This window comes from Ips typographus, linkage group LG10, assembly GCF_016097725.1.
Source record: "Ips typographus isolate SLU linkage group LG10, UJ_Ityp_2.0, whole genome shotgun sequence".
In the NCBI taxonomy this organism is placed as follows: domain Eukaryota; kingdom Metazoa; phylum Arthropoda; class Insecta; order Coleoptera; family Curculionidae; genus Ips; species Ips typographus.
In genome coordinates this window covers 7790018-7807880 of record NC_138431.1, presented here as the reverse complement: position 1 = coordinate 7807880, position 17863 = coordinate 7790018, and the positions used below count along the sequence as shown (strand labels likewise).

The 17863-nt window shown below is 36.7% G+C and overlaps 3 protein-coding genes and 1 long non-coding RNA gene across 5 annotated transcripts; 2 read left to right on the top strand and 2 right to left on the bottom strand.

The window, feature by feature from the left end:
- Positions 1-1198: 1198 nt before the first annotated feature.
- On the top strand, positions 1199-2170 carry LOC145734526 (NADH-quinone oxidoreductase subunit B-like). Its single transcript, XM_081987947.1, has 4 exons — positions 1199-1427; positions 1476-1617; positions 1666-1824; positions 1871-2170. The coding sequence occupies exons 1-4, from the start codon at positions 1214-1216 to the stop codon at positions 2046-2048; spliced, it is 693 nt and encodes a 230-aa protein (XP_081844073.1). The 5' UTR covers positions 1199-1213; the 3' UTR covers positions 2049-2170.
- Positions 2171-3678: 1508 nt separating this feature from the next.
- Positions 3679-6497, top strand: LOC145734521 (pyruvate dehydrogenase E1 component subunit alpha, mitochondrial-like). Its single transcript, XM_081987943.1, has 5 exons — positions 3679-4125; positions 4180-4370; positions 5756-6009; positions 6062-6215; positions 6267-6497. The coding sequence occupies exons 1-5, from the start codon at positions 3732-3734 to the stop codon at positions 6444-6446; spliced, it is 1173 nt and encodes a 390-aa protein (XP_081844069.1). The 5' UTR covers positions 3679-3731; the 3' UTR covers positions 6447-6497.
- Positions 6498-8721: 2224 nt separating this feature from the next.
- On the bottom strand, positions 8722-9461 carry LOC145734638 (neurogenic differentiation factor 6-B-like). Of its 2 annotated transcripts, none has more exons than XM_081988118.1 (2): positions 9242-9461; positions 8722-9073 (listed from the first exon to the last, which is right to left on the bottom strand). In XM_081988118.1, exons 1-2 carry the CDS (start codon positions 9379-9381, stop codon positions 8797-8799), a joined length of 417 nt encoding a protein of 138 aa, XP_081844244.1. In that variant the 5' UTR covers positions 9382-9461; the 3' UTR covers positions 8722-8796. The 2 variants fall into 2 exon arrangements, with proteins under 2 accessions (XP_081844244.1, XP_081844243.1); XM_081988117.1 differs by having other exon boundaries at positions 8722-9190; positions 9242-9448.
- A 1370-nt stretch (positions 9462-10831) lies between these two features.
- On the bottom strand, positions 10832-11564 carry LOC145734959 (uncharacterized). The gene is made up of 2 exons (XR_014179564.1): positions 11099-11564; positions 10832-11041 (listed from the first exon to the last, which is right to left on the bottom strand). It is a non-coding gene; the product is annotated as an uncharacterized LOC145734959 (long non-coding RNA).
- Between the last annotated feature and the right edge of the window lie 6299 nt (positions 11565-17863).

The following is a 17863-nucleotide window of genomic DNA, read 5'->3' as shown; positions in this document are numbered from 1 at the left end:
CCATATGGGCTTGATATTGTCTTAAAAAAAGTCAAATTTAGTCAGCCTTATAGGAATATTTGAAAATTTTGAAAAATATAAAAATTATTCAGGATGAGTGTTTACCTAACGATCAAACCAAGTTACACACAATATTTAAGTTTTTGAGGACTGCTGAACTGAAATTAAAAAACCTATTAACACTTACTGATACATTATCAATTATTATTGATTAAACTGGTCGTTTGTAATAACTAGAGTTTCGCATCAAAAATTACAATTATTATACATACTTTTAAAGGTAAAGATTACTAATAAGCACTTAATCTTAACAGACTACAATTTTTGCTTTATTTGTGACATTAACGTGCAGATTTCCTATTCCGAACTCATCGATAAATAATATTTTCAGCTGAAAGTTTCGCGCGTCCCTGTTAATTACCGGAAACAGTAAAATGCGCAACCGAAACCTGCCATTTGGTAATTTCCATGATAAATGTTCCGTTCCCGTTTTCTCGGCTAATTTATCCGAATAAACTAGCGGGCGCACGTACCGTATATAAAGTCGAAAATGTACGTTTAAATGCGTATGCCAAGGGAATTTCAAATTATTATCGTGTTGTTTTTGTCAATTTTTTTCCGTCACGTATTCCCCCCTCTTAAATCTCCATAATTTTATTGAAACAACCTTATAGAGAGCGACGAGCCAATTCGAACTATCAAGACCAAGACTTGATAATGAATGTTGCCAAAGCAAAAAATTGGAAAAGCCTCTAAATTTGAGACACCCTCTATAATAAATGTTTATTTTAGTAAGTAAGGTACTCCTAAATATCTACTAGTTTTGTATGTAACGTTTTTTTCAAAATTCAACCAATCACCCTGTACATACATTGATGTAATGAATAATACGGGTGTTATTCAAAAACAACTTTTTCTAGATTAAAAAAAGAGGTTTCGGATGCAAAATAATGCACGACTCGGTGAGATAATTTTTATTCATGGCCGGATTTGGACATTAGCATTTTAAATGAATTTAAATGAAATCCTCCAAGTGCCATCTTAAAGTTCAGTTTTAACTTCCACGAGGTGACGGTATTATACCTGTATTTAAATAGATCATTAAAAGAATGGACTTTTTTGGTGGTAGGGGAAGGAATTATGCGCCAACTTCCCGTTAAACCGTTCTTCTTTTGTTTTTTTCCCGTTTTTCGAAACTTTTTTCCCGGTTATAATGAATCGTATTTTAATTGCCGTGACAGCATCAAAAATGCTTGACAGAATTGCGAGTTCACTCGTTAAAACCCTGAAAACTAGTCAAACTGGTTTGAGGCATTGCTGCAAAGAACAGCCCACAATAACCGCAGAAGAAATTACCCCTCCACAGTATCAAAGAAAAGTCTACAAGGAAAAAGAATGGCGTCCCTACTCACCCTTTGAGCCTAAAGGTACCAAATGACCTGGCTTTTTCAAGTCTAGAAAGTGATTATTTGCAGGCAAAACCGAATGGGTTTTAGCCAGACTGGATGATCTACTCAACTGGGGTAGAAAAGGTTCTTTATGGCCCATGACTTTTGGTTTAGCCTGTTGCGCAGTCGAAATGATGCACTTTGCTGCACCACGATACGATATGGACAGGTATGGTTGACACTTGTGTTGGCAACATTGCTGCTACTAATTGTGCAGATTTGGAGTAGTCTTCAGAGCATCCCCAAGACAAACCGACGTCATCATAGTAGCCGGGACGTTGACCAACAAAATGGCGGTTGCGTTCCGGAAAGTGTACGACCAAATGCCCGAACCCAAATGGGTTATTTCGATGGGCAGTTGTGCTAACGGCGGAGGGTAAATCCGTCATTATCTTAAACGAGGATTAAGGGTGGTTTTTCAGGTATTACCATTATTCGTACGCGGTGGTAAGGGGATGCGATCGAATTGTCCCCGTGGACATTTACGTCCCGGGTTGCCCGCCTACTGCCGAAGCTTTACTGTATGGAGTGTTGATGTTGCAGCGAAAGGTGAAAAGGGAACGAACACTGCAAATGTGGTACAGGAAAAATTTCGGATGAATGTTTTACATCCGGAACGTTTAAATTGGCTATTTTGTCTCGATTTAAATCTCCATGTTTTCGCTTGTTTGTTCAAGTGTCCTTACTTTTAAAATAAACGAGTCGCAAATCTGAAGAAACTATACTGAAGTAGATCGCAATTTATTTCGTTTCAGGACACTAAAAATTGCTTTATTTTTTACAAAAGCTCGTCTTCAAGTTTCATTAAACATCTAATAAAAGAATATATTCTTCAGATACCCTTCTTCGGACACCCCGTATTGCCGTTTTCCGATTGATGACACCGTTTGGACGCTAGAGGGCGTCAAAATCATTTCACCCTAAAATCACATATTTTGGGACACACATCGCTTTGACCCTAAATTACTTCCTTATTTGACAAGTTACGTCAAAATGTCGTAGAAAACAAAAGATAGAGCAGATTTCAAGCTTTCTAAAAAATGACACCGAGACGTCAACTGTAACTTGACAAATAAAAAAAGTTGTATTTTTTGACAGTTCGAGGCCGCCATTTTGAATTTTCTGTCAAAATATTGACATGCACCTCATTTTAAAGGAAATTTCACGTAGTTTCAAGAAATGACAGACAAAATGGCGTCCCAGGCCGTCATTTTGAATTTTCTGTCAAAATATTGACTTGCACCACATTTTAAAGGAAATTTCACGTAGTTTCAAGAAATGTCAGACCAAATGGCGTCCCAGGCAGCCATTTTGAATTATCTGTCAAAATATTGACTTGCACCTCATTTTAAAGGAAATTTCACGTAGTTTCAAGAAATGACAGACAAAATGGCGTCCAAGGCCGCCATTAGTTACATTAAACATCTAATAAAAGAATATATTCTTCAGATACCCTTCTTGGAACACCCCGTATTGCCGTTTTCTGGTCAAATTATAAACGAAATTTGTCGCGCTGCAAAACAACGTCAGCAATCCATTATAATTTCCTTTTAAAGAAAACGCTTCCTAAACAATAGCAGAACATAAACGTCTTCCCTGATACAGCATCCAAAGACCAATTAACAATGAATAATGGCCGTGTCGTTTATCATAATGCCAGTGGCGTGCCATTTAAAAGTCTGCAAATATTGCAATTAAATGTTCGAAAAACGTAATTGGTTTCGGTCGATTGGAACCGTTCAATCGGTTCCTCCGCGGTTCCGGTTGAACTTGAAAACCGTATTTTCATTTATTTGTGTTATCGGATTGATTGATACAGTCTGTTTACTGTTAATGTCCCGTTGCTTTTATTCGATTAACTAACCAAACAATGATATTATTCCTAGTTTACACAAAATACGACAAGGACTTGCAAAAATGTATGAAAGTCAAATTGAGTTTTGCTTTAAATCAATTAACGATACAAAAAGAATTATCATTAAAGGAAAATTACGGTCCTGACAGTGAAAGTCAAGTTTCCAGGATTTTTTCTACACCATTTCCAAATGTAGTTCAGAAAAGGCCAAGAGAGATTCAGAATAAGGAATTGTAATTCAAGGCAATTCCATAAAATACATTATCTGTGGATAAAATCAGAAAAGCTGAAACTTAATATACTTTAGAATACAATGAATATTAGGAAAAAATTAACACTATTTAGGTTAGGTTAGGTTAGGTGTTTGTTTCATTTATCTGTAACCTGGCATTATCACGTTGACATATTGACAAGATTGTGCTAAAAAAATGTTTAAGAAGAAGCTATTAGAACGTTGCCTATTCCAAGTTGTGCCCAGAAGGAACCTGGTGATCAATGTGGACCAACTCTACGACAACAAAGTGTACAAACTCCATCTCTTGGAGGAGGGACCATCTCACACCACCGAACTAACCAAAACTGACGCTTTGAAGTACTACGAGCAAATGGACGAGATACGAAAAGTGGAAAACTCCATCGCCCAATTGTACCGACAGAAGAAGATACGCGGGTTCTGTCATTTGTACGTGGGGCAGGAGGCCGTGGCCGTTGGCATTAATTCGGTGATGAGGCCCCAGGACACGGTGATCACCTCGTATCGTTGTCACGGATGGGCGGTACTCAAATGCGAATCGATTTCGTCCGTAATTGCTGAACTAATAGGCAAGTCCCTACGATATTCCAAAGATTCCTAACCTTACTTTGGACCGAACCCAGGTAACCAGTCGGGGGTTTCGAGGGGTAAGGGGGGTTCCATGCATATATATGGCCCCCAGTTCTACGGCGGGAATGGTATAGTAGGCAGTCACGTGCCTTTAGGAGTGGGAATAGGCCTGAAGCATCGATACATGGACAGTGACGCCATTTCAGTCACTTTATATGGCGATGGTGCAGCCAATCAAGGACAGGTGTGTGATTTTCTTCAAGCTTTCAATTGATTTTTTGACACACATCGCTTTGACCCAAAATTACTCCCTTATTTGACAAGTTACGTCAAAATGTCATAGAAAGCAAAAGATAGAGCAGATTTCAAGCTTCCTAAACATGTCTCCCCATGAGTTGATTGATAACACGGTTTAGCCGCTAGAGGGCGTCAAACTTCCTTTACCATAATATCACATATTTTGGAACACACCTTGCTTTGACTCTAAATGACACCCTTATTTGACAAGTTACGTCAAAATGTCATAGAAGACAAAAGATAGAGAAGATTTTAAGCTTACTAAAAATATCCCCACTTGAGTTGATTGATAACACCGTTTGGCCGCTAGAGGGCGTCAAACTTCCTTTACCATAATATCACATATTTTGGAACACACCTTGCTTTGACCCTAAATGACACCCTTATTTGACGAGTTTCGTCAAAATGTCATAGAAAACAAAAGATAGAGCAGATTTCAAGCTTTCCAAAAATATCCCCACATTAGTTGATTGATAACACCGTTTGGCCGCTAGAGGGCGTCAAACTTCCTGTACCTTAATATCACATATTCTATTATAAATATTTTTTTTTAGTTTAATTTCATGTAAATCTTAATCCGGCCGAGTTCCTGGCAAAGAAATGGTTAAAATGTTAACTTAGGTTAGGTTAGGTCTAACTCTATTAGTTTTTGAGATATCAAAAAACCGACTGCACCAGAGTCTTTTCCGGGAAATTTTAACATAAAATGACACCGAGACGTCAACTGTAACTTGACAAATAAAAAAGTTGTATTTTTTGACAGTTCCAGGCCGCCATTTTGAGTTTTCTGTCAAAATATTGACTTGCACCTCATTTTAAAGGAAATTTCACGTAGTTTCAAGAAATGACAGACAAAATGGCGTTCCAGATCGCCATTTTGAATTTTCTGTCAAAATATTGACTTGCACCTCATTTTAAAGGAAATTTCACGTAGTGTCAAGAAATGACAGACAAAATGGCGTTCCAGGCCGCCATTTTAAATTTTCTATCAAAATATTGACTTGCACCTCCTTTTAAAGGAAATTTTGTGTAGTTTTAAAAAATGACAGACAAAATGGCGTTCCAGGCCACCATTTTGAATTTACTATCAAAATATTGACTTGCACCTCATTCTGAAGGAAATTTGGCGTAGTTTCAAGAAATGATCGACAAAATGGCGTTTAGGCCGCTATTTTGAATTTTCTGTAAAAAATAGACTTGCATTTTTTAAATTTTTTTGAAAATAAAAAATTGCTAAAATTGCGCTTTTTTGTAATAATAGCATTTTTTCAATTCGAAAAATGTAAAAATGCTTTTTTTGTACTTATTTTACTTAATTTAATGTTCCTTAAGGTGTACGAAGTTTTCAATATTGCCAAACTGCAAAACATTCCCGTGTTATTCGTGGTGGAGAACAACCAGTACGGTTTGGGTACCGCGTGCACCCGGAGCTCCGCCAACAACGAATACTACAGACAGAGCACCTTCCTTCCCGGCGTGAGAGCGAGCGGGATGGATATACTCAGCGTAATCGAATCGACCAAGTTCTGTTTCAAACACATCCACGATGGAAAAGGTCCAATTATACTAGAACTGATGACTTACCGGTTAGTCCTTGTTTAGTGTACGTCCAAAAGTTGAGACAAAGCTATATTTTAGATATTTCGGACATTCCATGTCCGATCCTGGAACAAGTTACCGGGAACGTAGCGAGATCCAGGAGGTTAGAGAAAAAAAGGATTGCCTACACAGTTTTAAAAAGTTAATTCTGGATAGTAACTTGGCTAAGGAGGAGGAGCTGAAAGCTATTGAGGTATTCAATCAAAGTTTAGCAGAAATGAGGTTTGAAGTGTGAATTTTACAGGAGAAAACCAAAATCAAGGTAAATAAGGAAACTGAAAAGGCTGAAAAGGACCATCCACCTCCTCTGGAAGAATTAACGGCCGATACGTACGTGATTTGGCCTGATAAAGTGCGAATGGCCAGAATGTTGGAATGGGTTCCTTACAAAACCATCGCCCACTATAAATCGTCTGCCAAATAAAACATGTTTATTGAAGTATAAATGGAAAATCACTAAAACTACTTAGTGGAATTAGGGCCTTATCATTCTGATAACTAAATGGGGTCAGAGGCGTGGGAATTTCAAAAAGAAAAGCGGCGGCTCTGACAAAACAAAATTTTTAGCAACAAACGCAATAAATAACGGTTGTGGTATCATATTTTAGGAGGGAACGATAAAGATATATGGCGTTCATTCCCGTGTGCCCCCCCTCAGGCAGAAAGAGATATAAAAATGGAAGACAAAGGATATTTACCGAAATTTAAATGAGGCAATTTAAACACGCTACCGAAACTGGAAACGTATTATGATTTCATTTCGGGGGAGACCATCCTTACCTTCAAAAAATAAATTGCCCATTAAGGAAAAATTATACAGGACCCTCGTTCTTACCTGACAAATAAAAACGTCGGTAAAAGAATTATTTCCCTTTAACCGCACGCCCTTTTACTGAAATCTGATGATTTTGTCAATTTTCTAGTTAGTTTTCTGTGTCTACCGACTTTATTCGGCAGTAAATCTTGCTTACCTACATGGAAATATGGTAAGCAAGTGAATAACTAATGCACGGGTATTGCAAAAGCCAGGCTTAATAGATAGAAGAGCTGAAATAGCGTCGGAACAGACACATAAAGCGGTGACAAATTGTGACCTGCGGAATGCATATAACTGCTTGCACACGCTAAATTACGAAATTCCATTTGGACTGAAAGAGGTTCTGGTAAACTTAACAGTGAATAAGTTAAAATTGAAAGAGGGAGAAAAAACCTGACCATCATACACTCCAAAATTATGAAAATGCGTGTAATAGTAACAGTAAACCATGAAAGAACATCCTTTTCTTCCGCCCACCGCAAAACTCCTCGTAACTTTAGTAATTATGCTTCGGTATAATGGAAAGTTAATTAAATCCGTCCAGAGTGTATAATCTCGAGGATTTAATTTTCACAAAACAAGTTTTCTGTTAGTTTAACAGATTATTTTCTAAAATATTCAGTTACTCGCCATTAATTTTTTTTTGGTGAATAATTACCAATTTCAGTTTGAATACCGAATAACATGGGGTACGTCACACAACGTATATACCCTTGATAGTTGTTGTGCAAAATCTGGTGACATCTGTCTCTATGAGTTAGAAAGTATAGATGGCGTTCCCAAATCTAGGAACAGCCCCATTGATGCCGCATCATTCATTCATTTTCCAGTTGACTATACTGGAATGAAGGTTTTGTTCTTTGATTATCAAGCCTCTCTGATGAGCCGTAATACGGCGAAACCTGTCAGAGAATTGGGATTGATAAACAAAAAACAAAACCTCACCATTTTCAACCAGTATATACCCTTATTAAGTTAGGTTAGGTTAGACAACATTCTGATGTGCTTTTTAATGAAAATTAATAATCAAGACTGTTTTACACACATTTCAGTGTGGGTCAATTGTGTCGTAAAAGTCAATATTTTGACAGAAAATTCAAAATGACTGCCTGGGACGCCATTTTGTTTGACATTTCTTAAAACTACGTGAAATTTCCTTTAAAATGAGGTGCAAGTCAATATTTTGACAGCAAATTCAAAATGGCTGCCTGGGACACCATTTTGTCTGTCATTTCTTAAAACTACATGAAATTTTCTTTAAAATGAGATGCAAGTCAGTATTTTGACAGAAAATTCAAAATGGCGGCCTGGGACGCCATTTTGTCTGTCATTTCTTGAAACTACGTGAAATTTCCTTTAAAACGAAGTGCAAGTCAATATTTTGACAGCAAATTCAAAATGACGGCCTGGAATGCCATTTTGTCTGTCATTTCTTGATACTACGTGAAATTTTCTTTAAAATGAGGTACAAGTTGTGTTAAACACAGGAATGTGCAGCCAGGTATATTCCAAACCCTAATCAGAAGGATATACAAGATGTCCGGACACAAACGGTATTTCGATATCTTGTCAGTTTGCGGCGCTAGACGGCGTTTTTAAAATTTTGCTTTTTTTAAGAAAAATAATCAATTTTGCGTTACCTGAACGAATTGTGTTATTATAACTAAATTCAGTGAAACACTGCACTAATCGGAAACAAAATCTGTTACAAGGATTACCGGTAGTAAAGCTTCCATTTTCAACTTGTTGAACATTTTCCAAATGGCTTTTTGCGAGAGGACGGTGAAAAAATTTAATTTTCCAGAAGGGGATAAAAGCGAAATATCCCTATCAAAGGGCTCCCAATAGCAATTATCGGTTGTAAAATAAAAGCACTTAAAAATCAATCAAAAATAATAATCTTTTATGGAAATGAACAGTAAAAGCCTACACAGTGGCGAAAAACAGTATAATTTGATTACCAGTTAGTAAAAGTATTGCTAAAATCCTGACTGTAATAGTAGTTTCGTTCGTTCCAGAATGGTTCGTAACTAGTTCCAAACCTGTTATTGGCGTAGTAGTGGTTAGGACAGCACCAATGAGAACCCATCATCACTACGTCATTATTCGAATTAGTCTCCATAGTGTCTTTGGTGTAACCCAACATGGCGGTTGTTAGCAAGTTGGCGGTGGTCTGGCTCAAATCAGCACAAAGGATTTTCGCAAACCTGGACACATCCATTGATCTTCCTTCCCTTAAAGTGTGTGACATTGCGGAAATATAATTTCTAGCCAATCGGAGGGTTTCAATTTTTGACAGTTTCTGGGGCGTGGAATTGACGTCCACTTGGGTGAGTTTAATCGGCATACATCTGCACCACCATAAACTGAACCGCACATAAACAAAACGTGAGCAAACCTACCTTCTCAAAGCATCCAAAGCGGCGTTTAGACCGTGCATCCGGTTCCGTTCCCGTGCGTTCGCCTTGTACCGTCTGATTTTCGCTTTGGCGTAGATTTTCTTTTTTCCGCACGCACCCGCCACCTCTTCATATTTTTCCATCTCATCAGTGAAAAACTGTTTCCCTTTGACGCAGGCCCTTTTATACCCTTTACAACCGAAAAAAACAAAGTCAGGAGCTTTTTCTGGCTTATTTTATCTCTATGTTGACGCTTCCACTTAACAATTAGCCCGATTTTCGTGAGGGGGGGTATCAAGTGTATACGTACAGGGACGGACTTGGTGAAAATCAATGGGAATACCTAAAAAAAATTCTCCAAAAATCCTATACTCAGTGTTTAACACCCACTGTGCAGAGATTTGTGTAAATTTGATGCTAGTAAGGTCGAAATTGGCACGAAAGTGACTGGCATTTTAAAAACATTAGCTGTTACAATTAAAATTATTTACAAGCCATTTTGAGCCTTATTAACGTAAACTTGCTTTTTTTCGCTCATTTGATTCTAAAAGAGGAGTGTAAATATGTTTTAGAGACTTTTAAAATTTCTAAATACACTGAAAAGTCTCTCAGGAGTTCTAGAAGCTTCTAAACATGTTTCAGAATCATTTCAAAAATGTCAGAGTCGTCTAGATTTATTAAGAAGTCTTGAAAACATGCCAAAACACATTGAAAAGTCTATTTAAGGTTCTGGAACCTTCTAAACATGTTTCAGAATCATTTCAAAAATGTCATGTGCCTCTAAATGTATTAAGAAGGTTTTAAAACATGTCAAAGCCCTCTAAATATCTTAGAAAATCTCTTTAAGGTTCTAAAAGCTTCTTCTCTAAATGTATTAAGAAGTTTTTATGTCAAATACATTGAAAAGTCTCTTTAAAGTTCTAGAAATCCTTAAACATGTTTAAAAGTCATTTGAAATATTTAGTGAAATACCAAGACTATTAAAAGTTCTAACATCTTTATAAGAGGTTTTTCTGTATTCTGTCATCTGGGGCATTTTCACTAAAATAACAATTTCACAAATATACAAAAGTACAGTAAAAAGTAGTGGTAATAAGGATTTAAACAAAAAACTAAACAGCAATGATACAGGGTCATGTAGAAAACCACGCAAGTTTTTGCAGATTTAAAATTCTGGGATCAGACAAGCAAAATGGCTGATTTTAGAAGTTTTTTAAGACATTCTCATATATTATTAAACGTGTAAGAACGCTGACGGGGTGTAAACAACAGAAATATGGGTCGACGAGCAAACCTCCTTAATTTCGAGAAGATTGAAAACAAAGCCAGGTTTACAGAAGGCTTTCCTGTCTTTTTGTCGCCCCCTCTAATGGATTAAGTTTTAAAGTTTTTTAATTTCTTTTCCTGGGGGGACGAAAGAAACCGCTTTCGCATTATTATCCTTAGATCATGTCACAGCGGAAAAGTTCACAAATTCAAGACATTTAAGCCAGTACTAGCTGTACTTGGTGTAGTTTTTAGATAGTTTTATGTCCTTTAAGCTTTTATGGAAAATGTACTAGTTTAACTTTAAAGGTGAAAAAAAATATAGAATTTACTTACATTTAATCAATTTTATTGCACTAACACTACATAACACATTAAATAGTCCAAAGAGAACTTAAGGTAGACATCTACAATGAGGTCCAGCGGAGTCCTTGAAGGAGCAATCGGCTTTGGAGCCGGGCTCATCCAGGTCGCAGTGTTTTTGGCAAGTTTTGTTGATACAGCGAGCGACATCTTCCGGAATCTTTTGGCTTTCAACTGAAAATTGTCAAAAAACTTTTAACAAATCGAATGAAAAAATCGGAAAAACCTTACCAAGATCAACAACAATGCACAACACTGCCAAAGCGAGGAAAGCAACTGTAAAGTATTTCATGTTTGTTGGTTTTTCGAGTACTAGAAAGGAATGATTTGATTTTGGTTAATTTTCTGCTTAAATATTAAAACTAAATAACAGTGGGGGGGTAATAATAATAGTTTCTTCCTGTTAGATGTACTCAGTTATTACCGAAACCGCATCAGGAAATTGATTTTTTCTTGCCCTCGAGATTTTAATGGAAATGATTCACTGTTAGTCGACCAGTTAAGTGAACCTTCAAATTGCAATTCGAAAAGTGAATTAGTTTCAATTCTAGTGCCGTAATAACAGTTCTTTAATTATTAAGCAACTAGTTAGGTCAGTTTTCTGAAAACTGTTTAATTCACACAATCCCACAGACATTTAACAAACAAAATCCTATTATACTGACAATCTCATTATTTTCCGATTAAGCAAAGTTGCTAGAGGACACAATCCCCATCATTAACCAGGGATTTTCCAGTCGACAAAGACCGTTTTTATTATTATTAACTGAAATTATTTAAATGCGAAAAAAATTGAATATGATGACGTGCAGCGAGAAAAAAACGATTAATTTAATAACCTGCAGCAAATCTGGTCATTAAAAACAACACACATAGAGGATATTTGCTATTTAGAGCTTATTGGTTTAATCAGGCTCCAATTAGAAGTCCATCAACAAGGATTTACGATAGTCGAGTTAACGGCGCGTATAATCAACGGGTGCCAAGTATGGGCTGCGTGCAGGCCATGTTAAGTAAACGCCTAATAACGGGCAATAGGCGAGGTGGCAATTTTTGTTTTACAGTTAACCCGTCAAAACTGAGCTAGGATGCTCAACTTGCGAAGAAATTACGACGTTTCTGGCCGAGATATGCGAGTTGAATGGGCGTTAATTAAACCGACTCAGTGGGTAGGCCTTATCGGCCGGAAACCACCCGTACGGGAGGTCCAACCCGATATAACTTGTAATTATATACCATGCAATATGTCGGTAATACAGATTGGAATTTCTTCAATTTTCATGATCTTTGATTTGATATTTTTCAAGCGCCACCTATTGTAGAGTACTAAACCATCCACACGTGTAGCGTAAAATTAAAAGTATTTTGTGATTGGTCAAGAAAAAGCAGCTAGCTGATCACAAAACCACCCACTGTGCTGAGATTCACGAAAATCCAGCACAGTAGGTAGTTTTTGATTGGTCAAGAGAAAGCAGCAAGTTGAAAGCTGCTTTTTTTGACCAATCACAAACTACAAACAGATGCTGCACACAGTGTTGCCAAATCAAAATATTTAATGGCGGTAGAATAATCAGTCTTTTGAGCACAGTCGTTTGACAGTTTGATTTGTGGCAGTTGTCACGTGATTTCCGAAGACTATGCAGTGACAATTGTCAAAATAACTGTTAAATCTCAGAAAATCGTCTTGTTTCGAAAACTGTATTAAAATGTAATTCTTGCAAATTCTAGTAAAATTTTGACAATTCTGACATTAGTGACAGACATCACGTGGTTTTAGAAAATAATTTGGAGTAAGATAATGACTGTTTTAAGCGCATTTTTAGAATCCTTATTAAATTTCCTATTCAATAAACTGAAAAAGTATATGAAAAGTTTCACAACCAACATAATGGCAATAATGTAATTAAAAACGGTAGATCATATACAAAAAACAGGAGAATGGTGGAACAACTACAAAAATGGTAGATATACCGTTTTAACGGTAGACTTGGCAACATTGGCTGCACATGACGTACTAGAGTAATAGAAATAAATGTTGGTGTTTCTAAAAGTGTTTCTGGTGCCTGCGGGAAACAATGACCGATGTCCAGGCCTAATTGCGTGCAACTATTAAGACCGGCCGGAATAATGCGAGAGGATTTGTCCAATAAAGGACTGGCAATGGCCAACACTTTATCTTTTTAGTTTTGGGGCTGGAATGCGCGAATAAATCGGCAAAGAGACAAAAAACCGGGTCCAGATTTATTGAAATGACCGCGGCAGATGTAGATAATGCGTGATTGGGGTGAATTAGGGACCGAATAAGAGGGTTTTATTAGCGAGACAAAACTTTTAGTGGTTTTTTGTTTGCTTTTGTCCTTTCTGGATTTAGTTTTAGTTTATTTAAGGATCAACAAATTACTTGAACAATACAAGGGTAACTATTAATACCTCTACCAAAATGCATTACCAAGCTAATTTATGTCCGGACATTCAAACCATTTTCAGTGGTACGTTGGCTTGACTTGAACAAACCTAAAAAATTCGCTGTATCGTCCACAAATCACAGGCCAGAATTAACGGACAATTAACCAGAAAGACCTTTTTGAGCAACGTGCAAATTCAATTAACAACGGTCCGGGCATTTCCGAGGGTAATTTGTTACGCCCACCCCTTTCTACCCTCTTGCAACCCTCCCCCCCTTTAGTGAAACCTGCAGACCAGCGAAATAACTATGCAGGCCACGCGCACTTCTCGCAACTAATTTTCCTGTAACCGGAAGTTCCTTAACCCTGCCGATCCAGAAAGCTGTGCGGCTCGTTTCCGGTCTGGCACCGGTGCCATCTAGTCAGCTTTTCGTGATCTTTTGTCTACCGGAAGTGGAGCGCATGTTGAAACCGGAAGCTGTCAACTTTTGTTGTTTTATTTCAAATTCCAGTGTAAATCAACCATATGACCAAATTCTAATCCTGTTATCAATAATTACTATTAAACATAAGTCATTATCATGTAGGTTTCTTCCAGAGATTTAGTTGGAAATCTACAAAATAACATTTGTAAGACATTCTGCCAACATAAATTGGCAAATTTCTGCAGTTTTTTCCGCATTATTACTCGATTATCCTGGATAATGACGGGTTTGTGTGTTTTTTCGGTTGAAAGTCGCGACAAGAATCTTAATGCCCTTCTTCAAAGGGAGCAGCAACCTAATTTAGAACAATTCGTTCCCAAAATTGAAACTGTATAGCAAGCACGATGGTTTGCCCTGTAATTTTGGATGATTACCGGCCAAATTCGAAACTTGTTTGTTAGTATTTACGTCTTTTTGTTACTTTAAATTGACTTTCAGGGTATTTGCGTAAGTCTGTAGTTTTTGTTTGTTTAAAAAAATACAGGACAGATAAAGCTTCTTTTTTTAACCACCCACTGTGAGAGATTCATAAAAGTGGCAAAAAGCTAAGAAAATTGGACAATATAGGAAGGTAAATGAGAGAGTATTTACTTTGATTTTTGCCATATTTGTGCAAATTAAAATACTCTAAAATTAAAATTCTTGCATTCATACAGCGTTGCAAAACCATTTAAAGGTCTCTACCGTAGTAGCATTTTGCACCTGCAAACTGGTTCTTGGCAAAATTGCTTCAGGTTTTAAGTCAATTCGACTGATGTTTGCACCACAATTTCGTTGAAACAAAATTTGGTCAATCCAGTGAGAGGTTGGGATTGGTCAAAATAAGCAATTTTCAGCTTGCTGCTTTTTCTTAACCAATCACAGTGTGCTTGTGCATATACTGCATAGCTTCCAAAAGGGCCATTTATGGAACTGTAAATACACACTTGTGACTGGTGAAAAGTGCATTTTTGCCAATTTTTTATTTTGCTTCATGAGGGTTCCAATGCACAGCAAATGACATATTTATACCAAAGGACCTTAAATTAAGTGAAACAAGTACAAAAAAAGTATTTTAAAATTTTTCATTTTTCAAAGAAATTAAAAAAATGGGGGGTGTTGGAGGTCTTTTTTTACTACTTTTTACAGAAAATTCAAAATGGCGGCCTGGAACGCCATTTTGTCTATAATTTCTTGAAACTACGTGAAATTTTCTTTAAAATGAGGTGCAAGTCAATATTTTGACAGAAAATTCAAAATGGCGGCCTGTGACGCCATTTTCTCTGTCATTTCTTGAAACTACGCAATATGTCCTTTAAAATGAGATGCAAGTCAATATTTTGACAGCAATTTCAAAATGGCGGCCTGGGACCCCATTTTGTCTGTCATTTCTTGAAACTACGTGAAATTTCCTTTAAAATGAGGTGCATGTCAATATTTTGACAGAAAATTCAAAATGGCGGCTTCGAACTGTCAAAAAATACAACTTTTTTATTTGTCAAGTTACAGTTGACGTCTCGGTGTCATTTTATGTTAAAATTTCCCGGAAAAGACTCTGGTGCAGTCGGTTTTTTGATATCTCAAAAATTAACAGAGATCTAAAATTTAACATTCTGTGTTAATTGTGTAAAATTTCTTTGCCAGGAACTCGGCCGGATTAAGAGACATGAAATCTGACTAAAAAATATTTACAATATAATATGTGATATTATGGTAAAGGAAATTTGATGCCCTCTAGCGGCCAAACGGTGGTATCAATCAGCTCATGGGGGGACATTTTTAGAGAGCTTGAAATCTGCTCTATTTTTTGTTTTTTATGACATTTTGACGTAACCTGTCAAATAAGGGAGTAATTTAGGGTCAAAGCAAGGTGTGTCCCAAAATATGTGATTTTAGGGTGAAATAAATTTGACGTCTTCTAGCGTCCAAACGGTATTATCAATCAGCTGATGGGGGGACATTTTTAGAAAGCTTAAAATCTGCTCTATCTTTTGCTTTCTATGACATTTTGACGTAACTTGTCAAATAAGAGAGTAATTTAGGGTCAAAGCGACGTGTATCAAAAAATATGCAATTTTTACAAAAAGTGCAATATTAGCATTTTTTTTATTTTGCTCTAGGAGGAGAGTTAGGTTAGGTTAGGTTAGGTAAGTTTTATAGCTTTACTGACTTTGACAATAGTAATTTGGCAAATTGTCTGATTCAATTTTAATGCTATCTTTGATGGTTTTTTGTCAATGTTTCTAAAACTGATAGAAATATTAATTACAAATTAGTAGTGTCAACTTTGACAGCTTGTTTATCGGTTATTTTTACAGTTCCATTTTTGACCACTATGTAGCCCTTAAAATCCCTCATTAAATGCCCAACTAGAGTGTTCTTTTCCTCAATATTGGCATAGTAACTCTTACCGATTGAACAGTTACTTTAAGACCAATTGACTGGTGTTTGTCCAGTCTCAGACGAATAATAACTGGTAGCTAATGGCATCCAACAAGGTCGGTGGACCAGTAAACATATAAGTCCCGTGGTGATTTCACATAAATTGAATTATTTATAATAGGGAGAGGACTAGGAAATCGATATTTTCCGACCGACATATGCAAAATAATAATAATTTAAGGGGAGAAGCCGAAACGGTGTGAAATATTTGCGGAATATTACGGGATCTTACCGCAATGCGCCACCAGAAGCATTATTTCCATTTCTGTGACGTTAACTGGCACCAAAACGGTTCTAGAAATGTGCCAGAAAATCAATTACACACGTGACCCCAACAATAATCACGTGATTATTTCAAAATATAAAAATAGGTTTTGGTTTGTTCCAATAATTACCAAAACGGATTGTCATTTGTCAGCCCTGTAAGTTAGTCGTGTTCCATTAAAAGCTGGAAAGCTTTCGCGTGTTCACCCTTATTGACGGGACAGGTAATTATTAATGATGATTTGTTACACGTTTACACGTTTTGCGGTGTTGTCACTCACCCTTATATCAGTTTTTGATCCCTAAATTTATACGGAACAATAAAACCGCCATCCTCAGAGAAATGTTTGAGGCATTAGAGGAAACAACGGAGTCTTATCGCGGTTACGTTACACCGCCCCCAGGCTGTCCCGTCAAGATAAAAACGGGCATTTACATAAAAGGTGACGGCCTAAAGCTTAATTCAGATTAAAAGTCACTCTGGGAGGCGAGCAAATCCGAATTAACTTTTCTTTGAGTGACGCGATTAGTTAACATGACGAGCGTACCGCCAGAATGTTAATTGTTTCACCTGATGAAGCCGTTGAAGCGAAAACGTCTTAATTGACTTTCTGGGTAATCAAAACGGAAATTGTACCCCAATTTTTGTTTGACCACAAATATCCTTAACCTTCCAATAAATTTTGTAGTTTTAGACTGTGAACGTTTGAATAGCATAGGATAGAAACAGAATATCGCAATCAAGCAACCTTAAGAACGAATTTGGTTTTTTACCTTAAGGACGAATTATTTTTTTTTTAGCAGCACATTATTTTTGTATTATATTGGGTATGGTAAAAAGGGTCAAAGCAAGGTGTGTCCCAAAATATGTGATTTTAGGGTGAAAGAATTTTGACGCCCTCTAGCGTCCAAACGATGTCATCAATCAACTCATGTGGGGACATATTTAGAAAGCTTGAAATCTGCTCTATCTTTTGCTTTCTATGACATTTTGACGTAACTTGTCAAATAAGGGAGTAATTTAGGGTCAAAGCGAGGTGTGTCATTATTATAGTGTTTTTGTATTATATTGGGTATGGCAAAAGGAAAATTTTCTTAATTAGGTTTCATAGAATAAGTATTTATTTACAATATCTTGATTTCTCCTCAGAATATCTCATTTTCATTTAGTGGCCCAAAAATTTGTCTACACTCTTGAAATTTTTAGGCAATTAGCCAGCACAGTTATAAGTAATCTTCTACACTTCTTGTACTTTCAAATTCTGAAAGCTGACATCGAAAACGTATATATTTCAGAGAGAGTCATCAGGAAAGTATAAATCAGAGTGACATAGGTAATCCCTTTTGGCTGCGTGTCTCCTATCCTTTTATTCGCAAGAAATCGTAGCAGCTGAACATTGAGCTTTACGGATAAGTCGGAG

Bases quoted from the DNA above. Each gene is read 5' to 3' on its own strand.
- LOC145734526 (XM_081987947.1), top strand. From the start codon at position 1,214: ATGAATCGTATTTTAATTGCCGTGACAGCATCAAAAATGCTTGACAGA. The intron at 1,618-1,665 runs GTATGGTTGACA...CTAATTGTGCAG, and splicing joins CCACGATACGATATGGACAG to ATTTGGAGTAGTCTTCAGAG. The intron at 1,825-1,870 runs GTAAATCCGTCA...GTGGTTTTTCAG, and splicing joins AGTTGTGCTAACGGCGGAGG to GTATTACCATTATTCGTACG.
- LOC145734638 (XM_081988117.1), bottom strand. From the start codon at position 9,381: ATGGAAAAATATGAAGAGGTGGCGGGTGCGTGCGGAAAAAAGAAAATC. The intron at 9,191-9,241 runs GTAGGTTTGCTC...ATGGTGGTGCAG, and splicing joins GCTTTGGATGCTTTGAGAAG to ATGTATGCCGATTAAACTCA.
- LOC145734521 (XM_081987943.1), top strand. From the start codon at position 3,732: ATGTTTAAGAAGAAGCTATTAGAACGTTGCCTATTCCAAGTTGTGCCC. The intron at 4,126-4,179 runs GCAAGTCCCTAC...GACCGAACCCAG, and splicing joins CGTAATTGCTGAACTAATAG to GTAACCAGTCGGGGGTTTCG. The intron at 6,010-6,061 runs GTTAGTCCTTGT...GCTATATTTTAG, and splicing joins CTAGAACTGATGACTTACCG to ATATTTCGGACATTCCATGT.